The 27,993-nt window shown below is 43.2% G+C and overlaps 1 protein-coding gene across 5 annotated transcripts; it reads right to left on the minus strand.

The window, feature by feature from the left end:
• Positions 1-15: 15 nt before the first annotated feature.
• On the minus strand, positions 16-27,957 carry LYPD1 (LY6/PLAUR domain containing 1; the record flags this gene model as incomplete). Of its 5 annotated transcripts, none has more annotated exons than XM_082199807.1 (4): positions 27,517-27,957; positions 26,007-26,715; positions 22,651-22,788; positions 16-254 (listed from the first exon to the last, which is right to left on the minus strand). In XM_082199807.1, exons 2-4 carry the CDS (start codon positions 26,122-26,124, stop codon positions 16-18), a joined length of 495 nt encoding a protein of 164 aa, XP_082055933.1. In that variant the 5' UTR covers positions 26,125-26,715; positions 27,517-27,957. The 5 variants fall into 5 exon arrangements, with proteins under 5 accessions (XP_082055933.1, XP_082055935.1, XP_082055936.1 ...); XM_082199809.1 differs by lacking the exon at positions 27,517-27,957 and adding an exon at positions 24,781-25,692 and having other exon boundaries at positions 26,007-26,105; XM_082199810.1 differs by lacking the exons at positions 26,007-26,715; positions 27,517-27,957 and adding exons at positions 24,781-25,111; positions 25,597-25,987.
• Positions 27,958-27,993: the final 36 nt, after the last annotated feature.

Genomic DNA, 27,993 nt, shown 5'->3' on the forward strand with positions numbered 1-27,993 from the left:
ATATTCCATTAGAGTTCAGCAGTGTACTGGTGTTAAAAATGCCAAGCTAGAGAGCAGTATGGTTGTTAATACACCAGCCCTGGGCATGGTGCCAGAGTTTCCTCTCTTCTTTGGCCTGGGCCCATTGCAGAGTGGAGTATTGCAGCAGCTTATACAAACAGAGTTTATCTTCCCTGGAGTACAGAAAGTCTGGTATCCGGCAGAGGTCATGAGGCAAGCTGCAGAGGATGCGCAGGACTTGCGATACAGGATCCCTGTGACACAGAACAAAAGTTTATTTAGCCTGATATGAACAAACATGCTTTCTACTGTATGTTAGCTCTTTTTTTTTATTTAAACAGACTGCCAAGTTTTCCGTAATAGTGGTTCTGATTCTCAGCGCATTTCCAAAGGATTTAGCCCACCATCACCTGTTGTGTATCTTAGCAGGAAATGTAGGGCTTTAAATAAATGGCACTATTCTAACCCTCCCCCCCCTTCTGCTTTTGCTTTCCACAAAGCCTGGAAATCGCAAAATCAATACATTTCGGGCATACAGCACTTAAAACTTTAAAAGTTGTACCTATTTAAGATTTAAATACATGTACGTTTGATCACATTCCAAGCAGCATTACAGGAGCTTAAGGAGACCCACAATTGTTTTTATGCTTCTGATTTGCAACGTGCTAAAGGAAGTTCTCCTTTTAGGCACTTTCTGTGGGGAGGAAATGAGCCCCAAACGAAGAAAAAGCTCATGGGAGAATTTGGAGTCTACAGAGCAATACGCACAAACACAAAGATTATAAATATTCTCTCTTTCCCCATCCTTGTAACTAGCCTGCTGTAGAAAGTTGGATAAACAGAAGTCAGAACGAAATGACTTGCCTTGTAAGAAGCCCTCTAGAGACCGTTCTGCACCTTTTTTTAATTGGATGCATGTAATAATGTACATTAAATATGTATTTTAATTTTTACGTGTGTGTGTAATACAATACAATACAATACAATACACACACACCAAAATTGGTTCAGAGGGAGTTAAGAACAGCACACAGGGTGGGGGCGTTGTTCCATCTGGCAAGCTGTTATGCAGACAGAATGTTTGTATTAATGTTGGAAGTCCACTGGATCCATTGAACATTGCATGGAAAACCACATTTTAGGAGCAGGAAAATGGAACAGGCGAGTTTTACTAAACTTAGCAATCCCTGTGAGTAAAAGCTGTAAACTGCACCGCACACACTAATAAGGAGTGCTACATTTAGGTATTCCCTCACTGTATTAGAACCCAGGCAGGGTACCCTAAAAGGTTCATGATTTTGGAGACAATTATCTTGGAGAATAAACTTCCATAGCTTGTGGGAAATACAGCACATGAGAAACATGAATTTAATGGAAATGGAGTGGATCCCCCCCGCCGCCCTCCTCCACATAGCAGATACTGTATACCTATGATTAAGGTTTATTCACTTGAATTGGGTTAGTGGACCAGCCTACAGTTAAGCCCATGGTATTATGTATATGGACCATGTACACAGTGCAATTAAATCTAGGAAATGAGAAGTCTGCCTGCTTTACTAATGTAAGTCTTGACAGCTGTTTATGCTTATTATAATTTATTGCTTTCCTTCATTTATGTAGCTGCATTCACCCAACAGTTTTATTCCATTTCCCCAAACTGTTAATTCCCAGATCATATTTGAGTTCCCACACAACACAGAAGCCATTTCCAGAAAACTAATGGAACACAACACACATTAAGTGCTCTTTCTATGTTACTTAGTTCCAGGGGAGGGGAATCCATTTATAGCCCCCCTGACCTAGAAAATCATGGAAGTGACTAAATTTGGATAAGTATACCAGCATATGGTTCTTTCCTGCTGCTTTCATGGTTGAATCATAGACAAATAGAAGCCCACATGTGTGGGAAGGGTGGTGGAGCAGTGAATGAATATTCAATGACATTCATTGTTGGGTCAAACCACAACCGGTGTGAATGAAATTTAGCATGACATACAGGTATAGAGGTCAAAAAGCCACAGATCCATAACAAAACTAGTATTTCAGTCTGAAATGAACACTGGAAAGCAGGACAGAAGCACTAGCATTATAATTGGGAATTGTAGAGTTGGAAGGGACCCCAAGGATCTTCTAGTCCAACCCCTTGCATTGCAAGGAATATGCAGCTGTCCCATACAGGGATCAAACCTGCAACCTTGGCATCAGCACCACACTATAACCAACTGAGCTATCCAGGTTTTATGCAATATTAATCATGTAAGTACACCAGTAATCAAGAAAATACATGCATATAATTCATAGGGTGGCTTATTCTATTCTCTTAGTACAGTAAGTATCTTCTTTCTACCTTTTTTACCCTACTTAGTGGATAAAGATTGAGGCCACTTTCAGACACGTTTCTAGCAGAACACTTGCAACAGCCCCCTACACCAGTTGGTGATTATACCAACGTCTGCCTAATTAGGTTGGCTTTGGCATGGTGTGGATTGAGATTAACCCCCTGTAAATGGAAGGGCTTCCTCCTTTCATTCGCAGAAGAGACCAGGATCCAGTAGGGCTCTATGTCAGAGGAAAAGATGGAGCAATTTTTGCTAATCATGCTTGTCTCAGCACCACCCTCCAGAAATTTTCCAGAGGATTTCCCAACTCCCCATAACACCTTTTCATGAGGCACAGGGGTGTGGCAACTGGCAACAATTGCCTCCTCAACCCTTCAGCATGAGTGGAACTCTGCTCATCACAAGTCCAAATCCAGACAGTGTTAGAAACTCAGTTTTGTAAGCTAGGTGCCAAATGGTTCCTTAAACAAAATTTACACTTACCAGAATGTCTAGTTGCCACTTTAGGGCAAGATGGATCTAGCGTCTTATTTTTCAAATGAGGGACTGACTCTGATTGATTCTCAGTTAAACACCCGGCTAGCTCAGATGACAAACTTGAGCTAGGTTAGGAACTTTGAGAACTTAAAGAAAAGTAGTCAGTTTATCCAGGGGCAGTCCACATATATATGGCCTGTTCCTACCTCTTTTTCTAAATGGTGACACAGTCCATTTATAACGTACAAATATTCTTCACAACTACCACCATAGTGGTGGGGTGGGGTAAGCAAAGACAAGCTGCAACATTTAACTATAACGTTACTCACTGTTCCTGCCCAGAAAAAAGCATTTTGGTTCCTGAAATTCATTCTGATTGTGCAGATCCTACAGGATGTGGTATTGGTGTGTGAAAACAGTCAACATCCAATGATCTCCAGATGGCAGAGATGTCGGGTACCATGCTAATGCCCAGGCATCTTCACTTGGTCGCAGGTGGCTAATAAAGTCAGGTGCAAAATGCACTTGGCGCCTGGCTAATTTCAAACACGGAATCCAGACCATTGGTGATCAGCATCCATGCAGAACATGAATTTTACGGGAGATTACTATTGCCTGCATAGTTGCTGGCACATGGTCATGGCAGCTGCAGCAGGCACAGCTCTTTACAGCAGGGAAAGAGAACCTGTGACTCCCCAGTTGTCGTTTGGCTCAAATTCTAGTCACTCCCGGCTAGCCTTGCCAGTTATAAATGGTAGGAGCTGTAGCCCAGCTGCCTTTAGCACATCTGTGAGAGTTGCTGCAGCTATACTAGCAGAGGACCTGAGATGTAAAGGAATTCAAGACCAATTGCTCTGCAAGAAATAAGACTCTCAAAAAAGGACATAAATAAAAAAATTCCTTCCAGTAGCACCTTAAAGACCAACTATTTAGTTCTTGGTATGAGCTTTCGTGTGCAAAAAAGGACACGTCTCCTAATTGCTTAAGGAGTTCACTATGAACTACCAGAGCTTGTTACACATGCCTCACTCCACAGCTAAACTCACAAAAACAAAATAACTAAAGGATCAAAATGCTGCCACATAGCTATGCCTCCTTGTGTGCAACAGATAATAAGGGTTTTCAATTGTAAAAGCAAGTCATGTATATATTTCCTCCACATTTTGCACAGTAACAGCAGATGAAAGAGACCATATCAGTCCTTGAAAGCTGAATGCAAACTGAAAAACCTCAGGTGAAAGGTTTCATATCTGCCTTTCAGAGGTAACAATCCTGCAGCTACTTAAAAATCTGAATAACACAAAGAGCCAAATGAGGTAAAATGCTCATAAAATGTAGCTCAATGCCAAGCTTTTCATTTAGGACATTGGGATGAGCTGTGTTTAATCCTTCTATTCAAAAGACCTAATGGTGCAACAGCTGAGTGTCCAATCAAACCTGCAGGAAATTCATCTTTCAGTGGCAAACACTTTGAAACCATCAGTTCCATGCTGGCATTTCAGACACATTGAACAACAAATGCAGCAGTGATAACTCACTAATCTGCCATCTAATGTCACTTTTATCATCCATTACCATAAACTGAACAGCTCATCTAGAAACATCTCATAGAAACAAATTATCACAAGCGAAACCTTTTGCATTTCATAGGACAATGATACGGCACATAGTGTCTATGGTCACGACAACTAACAAAACTTTGCAATGTCTGGTGGAACAATTGGCATCTTCCCACACAAGCTGCAATCCAGTGCACACTTACCTGGAAGCCCCACTGAATTCAGTGGGACTTGCTTCTGCATAAATGTGACTAGGATAGTAGCTCAACCAACCTGTCATTAAATGTGTCTGCTCATTTAATACCTTCCTTGAGAGACTATGGAGTCTTCAGTGCCTCTGGGTTAGTCCCCTGATCTCTTTTCCCAATGCTGTTATTTCTAGAAAAAACTAATTCCTAGGAGTGCCTCTAGGCTTAACAATAGTTTTAAAAGGGAGCAAGTTTCTTCCTTTCATTTCTTCTTTCTCTCTTTTTTGTAGCATAGCACCAAACAACACGTTCAGGTTGCAGAAACCAGAAATCACATACGTTGGAGTTTTCTTGATTTCTGTCAAGTTAGTCAAGTCAGTGTGCTGAGTTGGGTCCACACAAAGTTAGCTGCTCTTGGGACTTATTGTCATCAGTATGAGAAGTTAGTAATGATTTAACTTAAAACTCATAGATTGCAATGGAAGCTAAATGCAGCTGACTTAGTTTAGTTCCAAGCCACTGGAATTGCAGATGCCAAGATTGTTTGCATCTAAAAGGCCACAATTTTTGCTCCCACCTGAAGTATCACTAAAAACCTGAAAGCTAGATATGCCAGCTCCAAAGTTATGCAACTTCCTCCCCCAAGGATGCATCTAACACCTTCATTATGCAATCCACGTCATATGCTGCAGATGCCCTGAAACTTCATTGTGAATGGTGGCAAGAAATTGAAACTATAAAAGATTACCGACCAATAACTTTTCATAAATTACCTGTGTTGTGAAATAAATTTTAGCTCATGGAGGTTGGGCTTCACTAGTGATTGAATGATAATCAGTGTGTCCTATGTTTCTCCTCAACTACATTTCTAAAAAAGCAAGAACTGTTTTTAACCAAATGGTGCTATCCTAATACTAGGGAAAAGGTGAGGACTGGATTCCTAACAGGAGCTAACCAATCTTTGTATTCTTGACTTGGAATTCGATGAACATCCTTTGGCTTTGATAGTTTTGCATTGCTTATACTACAAATAAATTTCTACTCAGAAAGGAATCTGTCACTCTTTAGCTAGTCTACTGGATGTGTTGAAATGACACAGTGACCCATTCGTAACTAACCGTTGAATATATGTCATGGAATATTTTCCCTCTGTTCTGGCCTAGCCAGTCTCCATCTGTGGCCAAGAAACAGGTTAGCCATACGAAGACCAAGTCACCAAGTAGATTCTAGTTTCCAATGTCTACCGGTTTCCTTTATCCCTCTTGCTTTTTGGTCATTATCCTTTTATGAACATAAAGCCAATTCATGAAACACTCTCTTTCTCCATTATGTATTGCACTGGTGACAGCTCATTTAGGAATATAAAATGGGTGGCAGAATCTTTTGTTGGGAACTTCTGCACCAGGTGATACCAAAAAGCAACCCGTGTCTAAATGAGAACTAATTTGAACCAAATAATTATGCTATATATAGATAACTGCACCACATAATGCAATAAAACGGTTAGCACATTTGCAAAGCTAATGGGTCCAGTACGGTTTCAAATTGGATGTGGACCATTTGTTGAGGTCCCTGCATTGCAGTGAGTTGGACTATATGACCCTTGGGATCCCTTCCAACTCTACAATTCTATGATCCTATGATAATATACAGCCTCCATCATTCCTCCATAAAACTCAATGAACCTCCGGGTGGCATTGTGCCCTGTGTTCCACTCCAGGACAACCCCACCAACAGAAATGTATTTTTATTTTTTATTTTTGGAAGCTTCACCTTCCCCACTGGCAGACTCCTCTACAGTATCTTAATTCCATTCGCACACAGAATTAGTCCTTCCATTTGTGGAAGTCTAATTAGGATCCAAGCCCCAGCCTTTTTACATGGAGAAATTTTTGCATTACATTTTCTCTCTCACTCTCCCAACTCCCTCTCTCATTTGCAGACTTGGTCATAATTCATGTCAATCTCTGCTGCCTCCATTAAATTTAATTTTCAGCACATCATATAGACAGGCTAGTAATTAATAATTATTCTTTTCTTAATGATACACTTTTGTGATTTATGACTGTTTTCTCTTGGATGTTATTTCCCATTTGTTTGTTCATAAAGACAAGATTGAATACCTTGTGCGTAAACTGATAAAGGCTTTTCAGCTCACTCCTGATAAGGGTCTCCTGTAAATGGGCCCATTTATCTCTCCTTTCTCAAACTTTCGTGTGTGTGTGTGTGTGTGTGTGTGTGTGTGTGTGAGAGAGAGAGAGAGAGAGAGAGAGAGAGAGAGAATTTCTTTTAAAGCATTTGCTTTGATGGAAGTGTCAATCCACACTTACAAATTACCTGTTCTTTCTTCCCCTCCAGATAGCATTCCTTACCTCCTCTCAAATTACATTATGTTTAGTTCTAACTAACCAAAATTTTAATATACAGTTGCAGAACCACATTCAGATCTTTTTTAATCGCATTTATATTCCACCTTTTCGCTAAGGCACTCAAAGAACCATGGTGTACACGGTTCCCCTCCTCCTGCTGGGGGAGGCTCAGCGTAGTAGACTGAGAGGTAGTGACTATTCCAAAGTCTCTGAGTGAGTTTCATGGCTGAGTATAGATCTGAACCCTGGACTCCCAGGTGATAGAATCGTAGAGTTGTAAGAGACCTGAAGGGTCCTCTAGTCCAACCCCCTGCAATGCAGAAACCTTGGCTAAAGCATCCACGACAGATGGCCATCTAACCTCTGCTTTACAACCTCCATCCTGCTGGTAAGTCCAAGAATGTATGGACAGCATATCAAAGTTTTGTCTTTCTTATAAAATAAATGTACTGTATGCTGATAAATTTAAGAATGTAAGGAGAGCCCTGCTGCATCAGGCCACAGACCTATCTAGTCCAGCTTTCCATTTCCCACAGTGGCTAGCTCTGGGAAGCCTACAAGCAAGCTATGAGAGGAACAGCGCTCTCTGGCTGTTGTTCGCTAGCAATTCAGAGGCACAATACCTCTGATACTGGAAATAAAAGAACCTGATCAGGATTAAGAGTCATTAATCTGTCTAGTCCTCTTTTAAAGCCATCTAATTATGTACCAATCGCAACATCCTATGGAAATGAATTCCCAAGTATTTCCTTTTGACTCTCTTGAATCTCTCCCACCCTGTAGTTTCATTATCCAAACCCAGGTCCAAGTAGTATGAGAGAAGGAGAGAACCTATCTACTTCCTCCACACCATGAATTATTTTACACACACATCCTTACTCACATTTTTTAATAAACCATAAATATTGGGACCTTTTTTCATAAGGGAGTTGTCTCAGACCCTGATCACTTTGGTCATCCTTTTCCCATCTTAGCAACATCTACAATATAGAGAAAGGACCGTATCTCAAAAGGTATGTGCAGAAGAGGGCATGTTTAGCCTGGAAAAAGAGATGTGATAGCCATTTTCAAATATCTGAAAGGCTGTCACATGGAGGATGGAGCAAGCTTGTTTTCTCTTGCTCTGGAGGGTAGGACTTGAACCAATGGCTTCAAATTGCAGGGAAGGAGATTCCCACTAGACACACGGGAAAATTTCTGACAGTAAGAGCTGTTTGACAGTGGAACAGTCTCCCTCGGGAGGTTGTGGACTCTCTTTCCTTGGAGGTTTATAGGCAGAGGTTAGATGGCCATCTGTCATGGATGCTTTTAGCTGAGATTCCTGCATTGCAGGGGGCTGGACTAGATGACCCTTGGGATCCCTTCCAACTACCCAGAACAATGTGGAGAGGAGGAAAGGATTGTTCCACCTGGCAAGCAGAAACGCTTGCACTTACAAAATAATCATAAGAATACAATGCTGAATTCCTCCTCACAGTATTCCAAGACTTTATACAGATTTGCATAAAGGCAGTAAGATATTGCTTGCTTCATTTTCAACAATTTCTCTAATGGTCCCTGACATGGAATTGACCTTTTTAATACCACATAGTGTTTACAGTGGTGCCCCGCAAGACGAACGCCTCGGAAGACGAAAAACTCGCTAGACTAAGGAGTTTTTCGTTTTCTTAGCTGCTTAGCAAGACACATTTCCCTATGGCCTTGCTTCGCAAAACGAAGCTTGCCCCGCAAGCTCCGGGGATAGCGGGGAAGCGCAGCGCGTCTTCCCCGCTGTCCCGGGACCTCTTTTGAAGCAAGGGGCGGCGGGGAGAAGATCGCTTCTCCCCGTTGCCAGCCCCACAATCTCTGGGGACAGAGGGGAAGGCGCGCGCGCCTTCCCCTCTCTCCCCGGACCCCTTTTGAACCAAGGGGCGGCAACGGGGAGAAGCGATCTTCTCCCCTCTGCCCCTTGCTTCAAAAGAGGGGACAGAGGGGAAGGCGCGCCTGCCTTCCCCTCTCTCCCCGGACCCCTTTTGAACTAAGGGGCGGCAACGGGGAGAAGCGATTCTCCCCGCTGCCCCTTCCCTTGCTTTAAAACAGGTCCGGGGACAGAGGGGAAGGCGCGTGGCGCTTCCCCTCTGTCCCCGGACGGTCTCCATAGGAACACATTGATTGATTTTCAATGCATTCCTATGGGAAACCATGCTTCGCAAGACGAAAAACAGGCAAGAAGAAAAAACTTGCGGAATGAATTAATTTCGTCTTGCGAGGCACCACTGTACACTAAATAACCCCATGATCCTTTGCCTGGTCACCCAGCTCAGCCTCCAATGGTATACATGTAAAGCAATCATTCTTTTGCCCCAATGTGCAACACTGATAGTTTCCTTATATTCCCAAATAATTAATCATGTGAGATGAAACTTTAGTACAAAATTTACATTTCTGTAAGTATTCAGTCCTGAAGATGAAGACTCTGTTTTCTGTCACCTTTTCTATTCTGATACTTTGCTCCATTATTTTAGGTCCAAATAACAGAGTAGAACAGACATATTCTCAGGTATATGACCTACAAGGAATCTTTAAAAACATTCCAAAATGACTCTGAAAAGCAGACTGTCCCTATTGGATATACAGGGTGAGTCTTTTAAAAGACACCCTGTGGAACATGTGTACTCTGTATTCACGGGGCCTCTTTTAAAGGACTCACCCTGTATATATTATTTTATTAAAAGATTTTGAAACCACACCCTTCATAAATTAGTAATCAAGGTAGTGTAAAAGTAAGACCAAAGAGATCATAACTATGTAGACACAACCATAAAATAGAGTAAGTGATGTGTCCTCCTTTTACAAATATATTCTCATAACCTTTGCTATAGCATTTCTCATAAGAATCCCTGTCTATCGTTGTTGAAAAGTCAGAGGAAGGACTGTTTTCATATATTTTATCCAATGGAATTCAAAATGTATTAGAAGTGGGGGTGATGCGGTAGCATTGTGCATAAAAAGCAGCACACTGTTTAATTTGTATAATGTTTCACTAAATTATTACCATTCTGCTTTAAGAGTGAGGTGCTTCTAGTAACTCTTTAACATGCTTTCCTTATGTATACAAATGAAGTAATCCGTCAAATAATCTGTTTTGGCAGGAGGAATTTTTATGAGATAAGATGCTACGTTCCTCTAAGGGCTGATTTATGCAAGGGCTGATTATGTGGCAAGCATTCCTGTTGTGTGTACACTGATGATTGCACTGCCTAACACCATAAGCAGTAAACAAAATGTACACATCTCCAAAATGTCAGGGGTAAGCAGTGAATAATCCCCAGGATGCTGCTGTGGGACAGGAGTGTTTTATGATATTTGTCTTCCCTTCACAAGTTTACCGTATAGTGTTCAGCACTGCTAACATGGGTGTGTAAGAGCATCTTGTGTAGAATGAGCACTTACATATTCTACATGAGATCCTCTTGCACACGCATATACAGTATTCCTATAGGCATAAAAAAAATGTAAGGCTGTCACCACACAGCTCACAATGGAGGGTTGTGTTGTTTTTTTGCCGCACTACTAGATTTGCATAAAGTCAGCAGGAGCAGAGGATAAAAGAGATGGCAGGTTGCGCAACAGCAGAGCCCATGTGATGGGAGAGAGAAGAGAGATCACTGAAAATGAAAAGGTGGTGGTTTAGAACAGCAGCAGAATAAAGCAGAGATGGAAGGAGACAGAGGAGATTGGTGGTTTTAAACAGCAGAGATTTAAATAAAGCAGTGATGGAGCAACACTGAGAGGGGAAAAACTTTTGAAACAATGGGAGAGATTTGAGTGAGCAGGAGGTGACACGGGGGGAAAGGGAAAATGTTTTCATACAGCAAGAAGAGAGTTTTAAAAGTCTCCGTTGGTGTTTTTTATATATCTTAGGTTCTGTGTTGTACCTCTTTCTGCTATTCCACCTTAAAACTGGTTTTTGCTGTGTTGGTTTTTTTAAAAAAAGAACACAACCCTTCAGCATCTCTCTGTCTTAGCTTTACTTCAATTTCCACCATTATTTTAATCTAAGTGTGCCTCCACCTCTGCTTTACTCAAACTTATGCCATTGTTTGAGCAAAGCAAGAAGAACAGAATGCCGAAAAGAAAAGAAAAATGGCTGCCCTGAATTTCTCCCTCTTCATCAACTGCCTCATGTGAGAAAGATAAAAGTTGCAGGAAAGGGGGAAGGAAGGAGATATTGGAATTGGGTTGAAGATTAAAGTAGGGGTGTGGAATGGCCCAAAGAACAGGAAGGAGTGGAGGCTTGATAACTGGGAAGATGAACAGAGTGCTTAGTCTTTGCATTGTGTGGGAGGGAAGAAGATGCAGGAACTCAACATGGGGGTGGTTTGTATGCAGGGGGGGGGGGAGTCTTAAAAAAAGTCAGCTAAAGTCTATGTTGTCTGACTACCTCCTTCCCAAACTTTCAAGCAAACCACATATGGCACTGTCTTACAAATACATATATGGCTCATAGTGTACAACTCAATGCCACAGATAAATGGCTGTATCCATGATATTCCTAATGCAGTTGTAGGTTGGGCTACTGCCGCATTTCTACTTTATAATGAGATCCAGCTTTGGAGACAGTGTGGGGATTGGCATGCTCTTTTTATCTGTTGAGCAAAGTTTAGGCGTGTTGTTTTTCTCAGTTGTTCTTAAGCCTTCTTGTAAATGGTATACGGAACCATTTTAATGTGCAATCCGGATCCATACCCTGATTTTCTAATAACGTTTAGGAAATTTGGAATATGCCATTCAGGTACGCACTCAATTAACCTTCCTGCTACACAGATTATTCCTCCTTTCCCCTTCCATGGTTTTCTTTAACTGTGGTGTACCTTTACATCTAAATCAGTGGACTAGCAAGGATTGCTCTCATCACCAGATTTGCAAACCTCAGTGATTGGTATGGGGGGGGTGTGTGTGTATAGAATCTTGTTATAGTTAATCTAAGCACATGTGCATATTTAAAACAACACTGAAGTTAAAACAACAATGGAAGGATGGAATTTATGTAGGAAAGGCTATGTGAGCCCATAACAAAATGTCTGAGCATCAAGACTGAGAATATGACATTGACATCTACAGCCACCATAGTTTTATGAGACAGCTTCCTTATATCATTGTTTTGTCTGCAAACAGCACCCTACCGCTGATTGTTTGAAGTGCTTTCAGTTCTTTTTGACAGCATCATTAGCAGTAATAGTACTATAAAATTTCTAGCCCTTTGGTGTTTTGGGTTTAGCAGTGGATAAGAATACTCAGATGCTTGCTCAGAGATCGTACCAATAAAATGTAAAGGATTGCTGGCATTAAATCCACTTGTCATTATAATAAACTTTTAGAAGGGAAGGGGAGTGTAGTGCATAGATCTGGGTAGGTCACTGCAAATTGTTCTGGAATTTATTCATTTATATGTGAAATTTAAACCACACTCTAGTAGTCTGGAAGCTTAGAACTGAACTGCTAAGCAGCCTGTGGGCACCATATCTGATCATTGTATCCCCTCAGAACAAGTCCAAGAAATGGAAAAACATAAAAAGCTATTGTCCATATCATTGTGAGAAATTAAAGTCGCTCAACCAGAAATTGCAACTTCCTTTTAAAATAATCCATCAAATTTTGCATTTTTATTCTTTTCATGTTTTTTTCCAAATCATAAACTACTTCAAGTCAACTTCTAGCTCCATCACTGCTTTACTGTGTTTAAAAGTACTTAAAAAAAAAGCAATTTATTATAAGCTCTCCATGGTTTCACCTTATCTAATGCACTTAATTTAGTTCATCTCCTGCTTCCTTTGTAGTGTTACAGGCAATCGTAAGATTGGAAGCAATTTATTAATAAGAGAACATGCCCTACAGCTTTAGCATCTGAAAACACTTCCTGAATGGTAATATATCTGAAGCTCTGAATTTATAGCATATAGTGAAAGTTAATAACATATACCATAATTCTTTTATTGCATGCAGCCTTGTTTATCATCAACAGAAAGGAGCTGGGTGCTTCAGATATGGGCAACTATAAAGTTATTCCAGACAAACACTGACAGTAAGGAACTGGCTGCAATGCCTCTACAGTGGTACCTTGGGTTAAGAACTTAATTCATTCTGGAGGTCTGTTCTTAACCTGAAACTGTTCTTAACCTGAGGTACCACTTTAGCTAATGGGACCTCCCGCTGCCACCACCGCGTGATTTCTGTTCTCATCCTGAGGTAAAGTTCTAAACCTGAGGTACTATTTCTGGGTTAGCGGAGTTTGTAACCTGAAGCATCTGTAACCTAAAGCGTCTGTAACCTGAGGTACCACTGTACTTGTTGCAGATGTCCAGGGGCCAAGACAGCAAATGTCCCTGCTTCTCCCTCTGGGAAGCCTATTTCATTAATAACTTATTGGAAGAGATGCACATCTCCTCATCCTTTCTTGTTAAGCCTTACCACTCCAGTACGATTGAGTATCCTGTCCAAACGTATTTTAAACTTTGTAATGTGGAATGCATGCCCCATTATTTTTAAAAGGACTGTATTAAAGAGAGGATTGTGCTTCTAAGCAAAAAAGCCCTCTTACCAGTGCAGACTCCTGGGACGTACCCTTCCCCCCCCCCCGGTAGATTTACATCTATTTCATTTTTATATATTAATTTTCATGCCACCCTTCATCTGAGGATCACAGGGCGCTTTACCATATCTACACACACAGTATTTAATACAGAGTTTAAAAGTGAATGTGCACCACAGGCACATTAGTGTGAGGGCCTCCCGAGAAACTATTCTGATCCCCCACCCAGCCCCCACCCATTGATTTGGTGGCAATGGTGAAAAGAAAAACCACTGAAGTAGACACAGCACTGAAGTAGGTGGACACAAAGAGCCATCTCTAAAACCATCATGTCAATCATTTGATGAGCAGGTCAGAAAAATAAACCTTTCTCAACTGATCAGAGGCGTACTTAGGCGCCCTTGTGCCCTTGGCAAGAAGATATATTGACGTTGCCCCTCAGGCTCTTGGCAATCGCTGTCCATCTTTCCCCCCCACAAGCCCCTTCTAATAGCGCCAACCAGAGGTGCCCAGAAGTGTCTGCGGGGGGCCTGGTGTGGCCCCCAGAGAAGTTGAGGAGAAGCTGGGGGAGCACATGGACAGGCTCCTAGCCACTCTGAGCCACAGTCAAAAGGTGTGATTTGGCAGGAGCCAAACTGCGACTGATCTACTCAGGAGGGGGAAACTGTGTGCCATTGTGTACAAATAAACGAGGTTGTGGGAGAGCCACTTCCCCCAAGGATTGGCTGAATAAAGTCCTTGGGCCAAAAAGATATTAGCCACCCCACTGTACATTATTGGAGTGTTAAGAGTCAATTTTACTTTCTCCACTGACCTCTTATGAGCAACATGTTATAAACAGGATTGAATCTTTTAAAAATGTGGAGAACAAACAGCCATGTTACAGACCATGCTGCCTTTCACTGGATACCAAAGATAAAGCAATTAGCTCTGAATATTAATGACTGGAAGGTTCTCACATATGTTGAAATTTTTCAGTTTTTAACATGTTGTCAATACGCAAATGTGAGTAATATACAATTTTTCAGCCTTTCTTAACTAAACGGGGGAAATGTGCACCTTTAACATTGATGCAACTAGTATGTCACCATTTTCTGTGAGAGGCTCCTCTACCTTTGACAGGTGGGTGAAAAACAAAAACTCAGCAATTGTTTTGTGCTGCCGCTGTACTGTAGTAAAAGCTTCACTAGATACATATATATTTGCTCATCATGGCCACAGCAAGGCAAAACTGAATGCGACAGCCGTTGAATCACACATGCAGCAGATCAATGAGTTAAATAATTAAGGGGAACTTTTTCAAAATTAGTTTTTCTCTTGGTTTCTGATAATTAGTACGAAAATAACTTGTTTTGCAGAGGTTTAAAAACAGCATTTATTAATCTGCACTGTACCCAGTTTCCTAACATACTAGCTGAAGTGCACAATTACAGTAATTGCTTTAATTGCACTGCAGCATTTTATACAACCTTGCATGCACAGGAAAATGCCACTGTAAACTGAACAAATGTATTTTAAAAATCCCAAACATTTTATTTAAGGGAATCATGTGAATTCTACTGGTGAATTCAGTTGCAGTAGAAATTCAGCTCTCTGGACAGTTTGACATTATGGCTTCTAGTTTTTCACTTCATTATTTTCTTTTTTTTTTAAAGTAAAGTATTTAAGCCCATACCACTATTTTTCAGGTTCTCTTACAAATGGTATAACACAGCTTATACCAGAAGAATGGAGTAGAAACAATGGGAAATACGTGCTTAAAAGCTGCATAACAGTAAAAGTTCAGAAACCTATCCAACTAGGGATATATATATATATAGGCACCTAATCCCCCTCTTTTTTACTTCCTTACTACTCTCAATTTCTTTCTCCGTATTCATGTGCCATGATGGCGAAATTGAATTTAGACAACTAATATCAAGAACCAAGCTCCCAAAGTACTCTCCATGGGATATGCTTTGCACTCCATGCTGGGATGAAGCAAAATACAGTACTGTATATTGATGGCAATCACTAACTACCACCAGCTTTGTTGCTGAATGCTTTCCTTAATTAGCGATAAATATTTGTCACAATTACAAAAGCTAGTTAGCACTGCGTTTCTTGAGCCACAGAAATTGCATTGACAGCATTTTTTCAGGCATGCCTACTTATAAGTACCGTATTTTGCACCCCATAGGTGCGGGGCTGAAAGAACCAGGTCGGGGAACAGCGGGAAGGCGCGCTCCGCCTCCCCGCTGTCCCCCGAGCTTGTGGGGCTGGCGATGGGGAGAAGTGCGCTGAGCCCGGGACTGCAGGCAGCTCTGCGCAGCCATCGGGAGCCAGGCGCAACTTCGCGCCCGGCTCCCAATGGCTGCACAGAGCTGCGCTGAGCCCGGGACTGGAGGCAGCTCTGCGCAGCCATCGGGAGCCAGGCACAAAGTGGCGCCGGTCTCCCGAGGGTTGCGCAGAGCTTCCTGCACCGACCCCTCTCGCTCTCCAGGCTTCAGCGAAAGCCTGCATTCGCCCCATAGGACGCACACACATTTCCCCTTCATTTTTGGAGGGGAAAAAGTGCGTCCTATAGGGCGAAAAATACGGTAAGTCCTACTCAATTCAATGGCACTAACCTCCAGGAAAGTGTATATAGAATTGTAGCCTACGTCTGAATTCTTGCACCCTTTTGCTATTCTGATCATGCATTTCACTAACAGAGAGAACTTCCTTGTACTTGTATGGTAGCAGGTGGTGTATTTATATTTTATTTATCATTAGTTCACTTATTTCTTATTCAAAGCAGCATACAAATGATTCCCTTATGCCCAGACTTGAGCCCTCTTTCCTTACATGTAACAGTACATGCTTGTGTGACTGAAGTTATTAAATTTGCCTTGAAATTTAAGCAGCTTTGAAGGCAAGTTCTCACATTTTGAAAATATCATTGTCAGCTAGCAAAGTTTTATTAAAATGACATTAAAATACGCAACTCTAAACTCACTTGGAACCAATTCCCGTTGAGTTCAATGGTATCACTTCAAAATATACCTAGTTAGAATTCGACTTGCGCAAGTATGTGTTCCTAGTGAAACTGGGAATGACTGTACAAGCTAGATTCCTGGTAAGATGTTCTTGTTTTATGGTCTTCTCCACTAACAGCTTCCTTGTCTCAAAGCAAAGAGGGCATTAGTCCTTAAAAAGAAACTGGTGATTTCAAATAGTTCAGCCTGTTTGCAACAGCCCCACTAATAATTTTATTATTTATATGCCATCCATATAACTGTTCTTACCTTGTGATGGTGCATTGGCATGCTTTACATCAGGCATCCCAACCTTCGGCCCTCCAGATGTTTTGGACTACAATTCCCATCATCTCTGGCCACTTGTCCTGTTAGCTAGGGATCGTGGGAGTTGTAGGCCAAAACATCTGGAGGGCCGAAGGTTGGGGATGCCTGCTTTACATCGTTCTCAGAGTACAGTCCAAAGACACTTCATACAGCCACCTTGCTGCACCACCTAGGTGTGGTCATTACCTGGATGGGTGATCCCCTTGGGGGATGCTGCCTTGAGTTGTATGATAATAAGGCAGGCAGGAGACAAATGATATATCTCTCACGGGTGCAGCTGGTGTGAGAATCAGACTATAGATTTGGAACGGGAATTCTGTGTTATTTCATTCAGCTCATTCAGCAACAGAATACCCCTATACTCACATTATTGTCCATGATTTGACTGTGTCCCTCTATTTTAAACGTACTAGATATCCTGTGCCTCTCTTACAATTTAGAATTTATTTCAGCATTCACTGCCAAAGCTACTGTTCCATTGACACTGCTTCACCTTCTTCTCTGTTCTGCTGGTTTCCTATACACATCAGTCTGAGGATTCACACATGCAAAGTATGAACCAGAATATAATCCATAACATGTCTTTACACTCAGTCACCCCATTTACCTCTCTACATGTATAATCTAAACTCCTTCGTCCTCCACTATCTCTGAAAACTTTGGGTTGCGTCCAACGGCTGGCTTTAAACTGCTAAGCAGAAAGCGCTGCCACTTACGTGAGGCAGAGTATCCCATTTTTACCAATTTCCTCCACACATCTACTGCAGCCCATCACACTCCTTATCCCATACTATTCCAGAGCGTTCCACAGCTGTCAGGAGCAGCATTGCATGGGACAGTTTGTAGGTGGACTCAACAAAAACAAGATGTCTCAATTTACAGAAGTGCTTTTCGCTAGTGAAAATCCACTAGTTGTACAACCATTTCGTTCTCTTTAATTAAGCAATGAAAGTATGTTGCATTGTTTGTAGAAATGTCTAGCCAGTAAGCCTGATGTGATTATTTTATGGGTTGCTTAGTATCCACACTAAATAATCTATAATTGAAGCTATTACTGTTTTTAAATTTGGATTTTCTGAAATTTCTCTGTCAGTCATATGTTTTGTCTACAGACAGAATGATTCTGATTTGGATACTGCTAGAAACTACTCTAGTAAAGGTTTGTATGTTGGCTTGTGTAACTTACAAATGGGTCTGTCTTGACCAATAATCATGTTCAATGAAGTACATTCTAATTCATTTACATGGCACTTAATTATAAATTGGTTTATCATTCTTTATTAGCTAACTATGTGAGCTGAGCCACAACAATTCTGTTTCCAAATGAAGAAATGGCACCGGGAGATCTAAAATTAGCTTGTCCCACAAGCTAAGATTTGAATCCAAGTCAAATATGCCAATATCTTCCTCTTACTCAAATATCCTAAAAGGTATCAAGATGGTGAAAAGCCAAACTACTTTATAATTACAAAAGGAACTGAAAATCATGCAGCAGGTCTTAGGATGTTGCTATATAAACCTTTTGGTGCATACACATTTAGTGTATTCAACGTTATGTGTGTGGAAATCTGTTTGCACAAGAGGGTTTTCCTGACCCTTCCTCTCTGTAGCCCCCGTATCCTTCAGGGAAGAAAACCTGGTATGTGGTGCATGGGCTTCAACAACATGCAGAATCATTTAAAGGTAGTGTGAGGCAGTTTGCATAAACAAGCTGCTTCCATCTGACTGTCAGCATTTCTGTCTCCAGCTGCAGCCTCTGAACCCACGCCTTTGCTAAGGATTGTCTGATCCACAGGCAAAACTTATCATGGGCCCGTGAGACTGCAATGGAGTGGGAGGGGGAATTGGGAAAGCCCATTACACACAGATAAGTCTGCCCATGTAACATGGGCGACTGTACACAGTTTTGGTTGCACTGTTGTTAAAAGGACAAGTTGAAGAAAATTAATGCAGCTTTTTGGACTACTGTTTTAAGACCTTCCCGTAAGACAAGACTGAAGAGCCTAGAACTTTGTTGTTGTTGTTGTTGGGGGAGGCATACTAAGATTGGAGGATGGTATGAGAGAGATTTGCAAAACTGTGAACAACTGGGCATAGCATTAAAAAAAACCCCAAACCATTGCTTCAATACTAGGCTATAATTTGTAGTGGTTCACACAGTTCATAATTAATGCATGGGATTCACTATCACAAGATGTGGTTGTAATCACTGGTTTTGAAGAGTCTCTCACACACACATACACACATGTTAATGGAGAATAGTTCTATCCAGGACTGTTAGCTACAATACCTAAAATGACAGCAGTATGCCTTCTGAGCCCCAGATAATAGAACTAAGAACAAGATGGGGGGGGGGCGTTGAGTTTGACTTTCCAAAAACATCACATTGGACCAACATCCATCTAATGTACAGAGTGGCCAATCTAAAAAGGCCATTCTTACGTCTTTGATCACAAGTGGGAAATCTGTGGCCCTCCAGATATTGTTGGACTACAAGTCCTATCATCCCGGATCATTGGTCATGTTGGCTGGAGCTGATGGCAGTTGGCAGTCCAACAACATCTGAGAAGTCACAGGTTCCCTATTTTATCTGGATTACGATAAAAGGGAGACTCTGGTGCCCAGGTACTCTGTAACAAACAAAAAAACTCAGTACGGAAATTGACCTGCGTAGGTGTCATCGTTCCATTTAATGAATACGAACAAACGTGTGTCACATTAGCTTGTAGATTATATATATGCATGTTCAAGTGTGTGGATCCATTGGCTTACTGATTTGGACCATTAATATGGTTTCAATTAAATAAATAAATTAATAATAATAATAATAACAATAATATTGCCTGCCCTTAACCCTAAGGTCCTAGGATGGTTGCAACAATTTAAAATTCAACATTGCCTTTAAAGAAAAGTACAAAATATGTTGCATTTCACTTTGAAGTAAGATTTACAGAAACCTTAATCATGCGCACTGAGAGAAATGCATATCTTACTAAAGAAAACAACTATTAAATCTATACTAATTTGATTTTAGCTCTGGTAGTCAAAAGAAGAACCTGTAATTGCAAGATTGCAATTTTATTTATTTTATATATTGGGTTAAACATTCAAACCTGAGTGGCTCTCTTTGAAAAAGAAATCTCTTCAGTGCTGAACAAGTGTAAAAGTAAGCAGCATTGGAAAATGGTACCGTATGTTAAATGTTGAGCTAGACATGTGCTAAAGCATAGGAATGTGGCAATTTTTTGGTAGACATTTTTAAGTATCTGTAAGCAAACCAAAATCTAGCTGAACACAATCACACTAGAGGTAATTATTTGAATTATTTGAACCCTGAATTGTTTCACAGTACCTGTAATCTACCATCTCTTGGATTTAGCTATTCATAACCTGATCCTAAGCACATATATGGAGCTAAGTCTTACTAGTGTGAATGAAATTTTCTTGTAATTGCATTGATTGCAATGGGACAAAACTGATTTAAAATCAAAGTGTTGTTGCCTTGCCTATTGGGTTAACTGCAGACTGGGGTGTCTTTGATATAGGTAAGAATATATAGAAATGTCATCAATCATGGGAACTCCTGATCAAAGTTACAAATATGTTTACGTATGAAATTAAGCAGACCAGTAAGATAGTATGTGTACTGCTGCTTGATATGCATAGGGAAAGTTCTGCTGTTAAGTCGGGTACTATTGTTACAACTTGGTACAAGATTCATAGGTTGAGTAATTCAAAGAAAAATATCGTTTAAAATGCCTCTCTCTTACTGAAGCCATTACAAATCAATTTCTCTCCAGTGGGGAAAGCATATTTATGTCACTCTAAATGTTTTAAGATCCAATTAGAACGGTTCTTACTTTGAACTTAACATAGTCATGGTAGCTTTATCAATCAGTTTCAAAATCCAGTAGTAAATCTGATTTTTTAAAAACTCCAACAAATTCATCACTTTAAAAATCTAGGTATCCCAAAGGTTTAAGCAAGCCATTCCCTGATAAAGGCCTACTGCTAGCACAGATTTTTCTGCCTCGCTAACCTTCAGCTTAAAAGATTACCAAAACGGTTTCTGGGAGGCTGTTAAAAGTTTTAAATTGCAAGTTGAAATAAAAATATTATGGCCACAAGAAATAATGCTCAAAAAGCACAACTAAGGAAAACACTTTAATATTTCCGCTGGGATGTTTTTAAATAGCCTTTCAGCCTCCACTCTCATTCAATCCACTGAAGTCTCTCTATATTTTTACAAAAATATGAATGTTCTGCTTTGTGTTATTGTGAGAGTCTTTAAAATTGTATTTCAGATACCTTTCCAAAATTGCTTTTAAGTTTTAAAGAGCATCATAATGGTGTTAAATTTCTCTCTAGCAGGAGGATTTCCAGGTAGTATGAGGATTAAGAGGAAATGTTTGCTCTGTGTTGTGCATTCAAATGTTTACGTGTTGAACTTGGGGATATATTTTTGTTGCACTTTCAGAGAGCAGAGACAGATCTTTTCCCACCACCACTGTCCAATTCTTTACAACTACACAGATCATTAACCGTGCATTTAGAAGATTAGTGCTTTTATTTACAGGATTTCTACCTGGAGTAGCAATGTACTGAACTGACAATTCTCACCCATTCATTTTCACAGGTTTTAAAGAGGAAACAAATTACAAAACGCTGGTCACCAATAATGGTTATTGTGGCACTTGTTTCATTTGCCATAAAAAAGGCCCAATTTACTAAACAACCATTGGTTTGTTGCTGTTGTTATTTTTATGATTAACAAACCAAATATATTGTAATTATATATTTATGTCTTCCATTATCAGGTAGGTCCCAGTGTTACTGACATGAGTACTGAAGCATTCCTAGCTCAACAGGCATAACTTGTTGATCTCCCTAGCAAATATATTCTACTCTTCCCAAAATGGATGATAATCTCCAATGTCAGTGATACACAATATTCTCTGCATCTTCTATCGTCTTGCTTTTGTATGTCCCAATTTCACCCCTCTAGAGATTTCAAAGCCAGATACGATTTCAGGAAGGGTTAGAATTAGCGGTTTTATATGGGCTTTCCCATAGCTGCCAAAGACCTTTTTCTCCCTAGGTACAATTGTAAATCCAAAACCTGTTTGATAGCAACCAGCATGGATCACATGATCTATGCTGCTTTAAAAAAATATAATCCTTCCATGTTGCATGGTTTGGTACACAGAAGAACAATTTATGTCATCAACATTTTCAGCCAACAGACTGTTAGCTACTTTTGCAAAGCATGCCCTTTTGTGTGAAATTCTGCATGGGAAATAAATGATCTAGGACCCTTATTCCCAAGACCAAAGCAGAGCCTCCTAACCTTCAGCCCATCCTATGCAATTCCATTATATTTAATGGCCGAAAGCTCAGTTCACCACATCCGCTCTCCCTAAAGATCAACCACTGGGTATGTGACTTGCTAGAGTAAATAACGACAGCTACTAATTCAATACACTTCCCTCCAACTGATGGGAGAAGGCCCGTGTAATTAACTGTAATGAGATTAAATGAACTTGTTATTAATTCCCGAGTATTCTAAAGAGGTCTGAGGCTTCAAGTGTTGTTTTACTGTAGTTTTGATAACTTATTTTAAGTAAGCTTCGGCATTTTCAATGTAAAGTGGAAGGACGAACCCTGTGACATACAGTAGAATAAATGAATGGCACGGTTAACAATTCAAATAAAAATATAGGTGTTATAAGCATGCATTTGAATTACCTATGGAGTTGAGTTAGACAGGAAATAAAATGAAAAGGGAAGAGACTTAATGAGACAGAACTGATATAGTTTACCCTACCTGTACTTTGTTCCATGACTTCCTTTTGACACATATCTTGGACATTCACAGTGCAATTCACTATGAACTCTGGGGACGAGCAATCATTATTTAGCTGAAATTCCTCACACTGATAGCACTGTATTTGCAGAGCAAATCCTAGAATAGAAAGAAACATTATTTAGCATGTGCTAAGAATAATTTTTAATGCAGAAATTCTGCATTTATTTCTATAGGAATAAGCCCCATTGAACTTAATAGGACTTGTTTCATAAGCACAAAGACTTGCAGTAAGCAAGCAAGCAAGCAAGCAAGCAAGCAAGTCCCATTGATTCAGTAGCACTTTGTGCTGTATATTAAGTTTCCTTTTATTTAATTTCTCTCATATACACACACATACACACACTCTCATTCATTCTCTATTTGGCTGTAACCGTTGTCCTTTTAGCTAACACCATGGTTTAAGGATATAGTATCCTTTAATAATCTTCCAACTTCATTCCACATCAGACCTTTAAACATGGGCAAAACTCATTATCAGTTTGCTTCCAAGTTTTCAAACCCTTCTGGCTTCATCAACCTAAACTGTATCCAGCAGGGGGCAGAATGAACAATAATGAGCAGTAGCAAAATTGATCTGTTTTGCTCACCATCTTGTCCTCTCTGCTTTTCCTTCTTAAAAGGTTTGGTGTAGGGTTGTGGGTTTTTTTTAAGCACTAGGCTTTTAAAAAGCAAGCAAATGCCCGAAAAAGTAAACCTCCTGATAGATGTGCTCCAGAGCTTTTCTGTGCCATAGGGTTTACTTAACTACTAATTAATTGCAATGATTTAATTACTATTTTGCCATGCACAATTACAGCTGCAAAGCATCCTTAGCTTCCCTCTTTTATCATGCAAACGAGGGTCCTTCTGGAAGTTTAAGGCGAGGGCTGGGGGTGTTTCCCCATATTTACTGTCTGCTGGAGCTGCGCCTGAGCAAGGGCATCCATCCTAGATCGCCCAGCGCTCCTGGAGGATTTGGGTGCTACGGAAAGATCCGGACGGGATAGCCAACGCCGCCCCACACCCATTGACAGTCGAGGGCACTTGGGTGGGAAGCGGTGCTTTTAGCAATGTCTCCTTAAAATAAAGAAGTGCGATCATTGGAAGGAGCGGTTTGATCGGGCTAGCACGCAGGGAACTGGCTTCAGTGCGGTCACAGCGGAAAATCAAGCTCAGCTGGTCATTTAGCTGCCCAAGGATGCCCGAATAGTTGCCATTACTCAGCCGAGTTTCCTCCCCATTCAACTCGTGGGGCCAGGCAGTAGGTATCTGGGCTGTTTTACTTAAACAGGTGCCTGCTGGCTCCTGACGGGCAGCCCTAGCGTTGTTGCTCCTTGAGGTAGTTTGCAGGGGAACTACTAACTACACTCCCCACCGAAGGACTCTGCAAGGAACACGAGGGTTGGGAGGGTAACCGTGACGCACAGACCGAGAAGAATCCTCTGTTCCAAGGGTTGCTAGTTGGCTACTAAGCGGAGGGCTTCCCGGGCAACAGCTCGCCAATGTGAATCGTCACCCCCCCCCCTCGGAAATAGGGGGAAGGAGACTCGCGGGAGCGATGGGGCGGGGGCTGCTGCTCTACGGCTTGCTGCGATCTGCCCGCGGAAGTTCCCAGGGCTTGTCTGGGAAGCTCGCCTCGGCAGCGTCCCTAAGGCAGCGCAAGTGGACTGCTCCCAGACAGATCCCAAGCGAGTTCTCCTTGGAAAGCCGAGTTTCTCTTCCAGAAACAAGCGCAGCAGGGATGGGCAAGCAAGCTTTCCTTGCTGCTGTGAGCGAGACCTCTGGAAGCGGACGGGTTCCAGAGGCGGCGATGACCACGGGTGGGCTGCGTGACCCCGCGCATTTCTCGGGAGAGGCACACAGAGGAGCCAGGGTCCGGCGGTGGCTCAAGCTGGCAGGCAGAGCTGCCGGCGAGACCGGTAGCAAAAGGAGCAGCCGCCGCCGCTGGCTTCTTGGCTGGCTGGGGCGGGAGCTGCAGAGTTGGTGCCAGCAGCAGCAGCAGCAGCAGCTGTTGAATGGCAGGCGCGAACTTTGCAGAGTGTCGGCGAGGAGTCCTTGGCACCGGGCAGGCACCGATTCGAGTCGGCTACGGCGGGCGTCCCCTCTTACCTGGCGCCAGCAACAATCCCCAGAAAGTTGTCGCCACGGCGAGGAGCCACATCCTCTTGGAGCCGTCGGAGGGGCTGGCGGTGGCGGTAGGAGACGCTGGCCAAGGCGCGGCAGATCTCAAGAGCAGCCGGGCGACGCCGGGAGAGCCGCGCACCTCTGCCTCGTCGGACTGGTGCGACTGCTGCAGCCGCTGCGGAGAGGAGCTCCGGGGGCAGCAGGCGACGCCTCAGCCCGCATCGCCCGCCCGAGCCCCGGCTCCCTCTCGTTCTCCCTGCGAGAGCTCCCTCCAGCCTCGCCGGAGTTGAGAGACTGAAACTACAGCGGAAGACGCCTAGCCAAGAAGAGGAGAGGGAGAGGAGGGCGGGGAGAGAGAGAGAGAGACCCACCGAATAACCCCCACCCGCCTTCCCGGGGTCACGTGGTGCCCCCTCCCCCCTTTCCTGCAGGGGGGAAGGAGGGAGAAAGTTTATGGAGACAGGCAGAATCCTTCAGCTTGGAGAGGCGAAGGGGGAGGAGCCCCTCCCACCCGCCAAACACCTGCACGCGCCGCAGCTGCGATGTGGGAGGAGGCCGGCGGTCAGGCGCTCAGTTCCCACCTGCGGGGCTAACGCGGAAGCTCCTCCGACGCAGCCGCGTCCCCAGTTGGATTGGTATGGAAAGATCGGCACTCATCTAACACCCAGCAGTACAATAGCCCCTTCCTGGACCAACTTTAAACAGCTGCTTATTCTTTTGCTCAGGCTTCTCTCCCCCCACCCGGATCTTCTCTCCCTCTGTCACTCACGCTCACTTTCACGCTGTCTCCCCCTTTCATACCCTCGCCAGATTCCTCCACCGCCGCCTTAGGATGGTGTGTGGTTGTGAGACTCGCTCTCCCCCACTTGAAACAACGATCAGTTTTCCCTAAGCAGCCTTTAAAACGAATGGATGAATAAATAAAACCACACAGACGCTGTGGAGATGCAATAGTCAAAATGACTCATCGAGAGTGGATTAGTTGGCTGCTACAATCAATCAACCACTTTCAAGTAATTTTGCAATTAGTGGCTAATAGGTGGGTTTCCTCCGCTCTGATTGCCGCCACCTCCCCGCCCCTCCGCGCTTTTATGGGCGCGATTGTGGTTGTGCGAACACATTAATTGGCCGTAGACGACGTGAACTGGAACCAAGGCCGAGGGGGAGTTCGCGCTCTGAGAGCCGGCGAGGCAGGGGAGCCATTCACTTACCCGCCCGCTGTAGGAGGGCCGCGGCCTGTCCCACGCCGAAAGCGCCTTCCACCGGTGTGGTGTCTGTATTGGCGCGTCTCGTCTCCAGTGCGCCCAAGGTGGGCGACGTTTCTCCCATCCTAGACTATATACGTTGCGCTTTTGCCGCCTGCTGTAACTGGCTGAGGCACTTGGAAAAGAAAGGAGCCTCTCTCGGGCGCGGGAAAAAGGCCGCCCTTTCCATACAGAGACAGCCGCGAGGGACAACAAACGGAGCCGTGCAAAGAAAGGAGCTCGTTTTGGTCTGGTCTTTTCCCAGGGCGATGCCTTCTGCTCCTAAATAATCGGCACATATCAAGAAGTGGCGGCTTCAGTGCCCTGACCCCAATAGTTTCAACCTGGTGCAGGGACCGCAGGGCCGGCTCATGTTGTGGAGCAGGTGGAGAACAGCTTGAGGTTGCTGGGGATGGGTTGGGGGGGTGTCTTAGTAGGCTAATACCTCAGATGTCATGACCGCACAGGTCACAGCATAGGCGTGCACACCGGCACACATTCATCTCCTCCATTGGAGAGGGATGTGCTTGGTGTTTATGTTCTCCTGTCTTTCATGTGGCGCTTTGGCAGCATTTGAGGCGGCAGCTTGCTGAACTGACTGCAGAGAAGAAGGTGAAGGGTGCTCTCGCGGGAGGCCGAGCGGATGTGCCAAGTCGTCTCCCGGCCAAAAGTATTTCTGTACTTTCGAGAGAGAACATACCCGACACCCCTGAGGACTAGAAACGGACTTTTAAGAAAACGAAAGAGGGATGAGTTGTAAAGTACCCCCATTCTGTGCCAGATTGCTAAGTTTGCGCAAGCATCCTGATGGTGTGGATGCACGAAATGCTCACCTAAGGTCCTCCCCCCGCACAAAGAGGGTGGCCTGAGCAGTTGCTGAAGGCTACGTTATGCGTTTACTTGCATAGAGGCTGTCAAGTTTTGAACCAGGAAGTCCGTGTTCAAATCTTGTCTCTGCTCTGAATTTATGCTATGTTTAACCTAAGCAGTTTCCCCTCATGCAACACGGGGGATAATAATTCTTACTTGCCATATAGGATTATTGTAAGGGTCGCAAAGCGTGAAGCGCTTTGAATACTTGAGAGCGATACGCAAACATTGATTTAATACAATTAGTTTGCACAACTCAGAGAAAAGCATCTATTGCTGCTTTTTGTTCCCTGGATACGCGTTCCTGAAGCAGAGATGGGGAACTTCTGGTCCTCCAGATACGGATGAAGCACAACTGCCACCATTCCTGGCCACTGACCATGCGGACTGGGGCTCATGGGACTAGGAGTCCAAACAGATCGGGTTCCCCATCCCTGCTCTGAACTCTGTCTAGTAACAGTGGGTGAATCAACAGGGTGCGTGGGTTAACGTTTTGCGCGCCTCCCGCGTGCATTCAGAGAGGCATGCGTGGGCAGCCTCTTTTCTCAGGCCCTTAAAAAAATATGTACGGCGACTGTACACTGACAGCGTCCACCAAACAACTCACAAGCTACTCCGAGGCAGCGGGGAGGAAGTGACGCTGTACCGTAGTGAGGAGGCGCCAATGCGCTCTAACCAAACAACCAAATAGGCGAGCTTAAACGAGGGAAGGCTTTGCGCAAGCGTGTGTGCGTGTAGTAGGATTAGGTGGTCAAAAGGGCGCGCGCTCAAGCACGCACCACCGCGCTCGAGCCGCCCCCCCCTCGCTCGCTCATCTTTTTGGCGGGAAAAACGAAGGACTAGGCGCGAGGAAGACAGCGCTGCCTCCCGCGCGAAGAGGGTCTTTCGGAACGGAGAACGCGCGCCCTTCAGCGTTTTCAGCCAAGTGTTGCTGAGCACCGGGAAAGCGCTTCGTTCTGTGGGAAAACAACGTGCCAAGCGGCCTTCGGAGCGCGCCGCCTACTACCTGCCTGCCGCTCTCGCGCGCTGCTGTGCTCCAAAGGCGCGAAACCTCACCCGCTCCCAGCAACACGGCCTGGAGCGT

Source organism: Podarcis vaucheri (genome assembly GCF_965113315.1).
Source record: "Podarcis vaucheri genome assembly, chromosome: 1".
Taxonomy (NCBI): Eukaryota; Metazoa; Chordata; class Lepidosauria; order Squamata; family Lacertidae; genus Podarcis; species Podarcis vaucheri.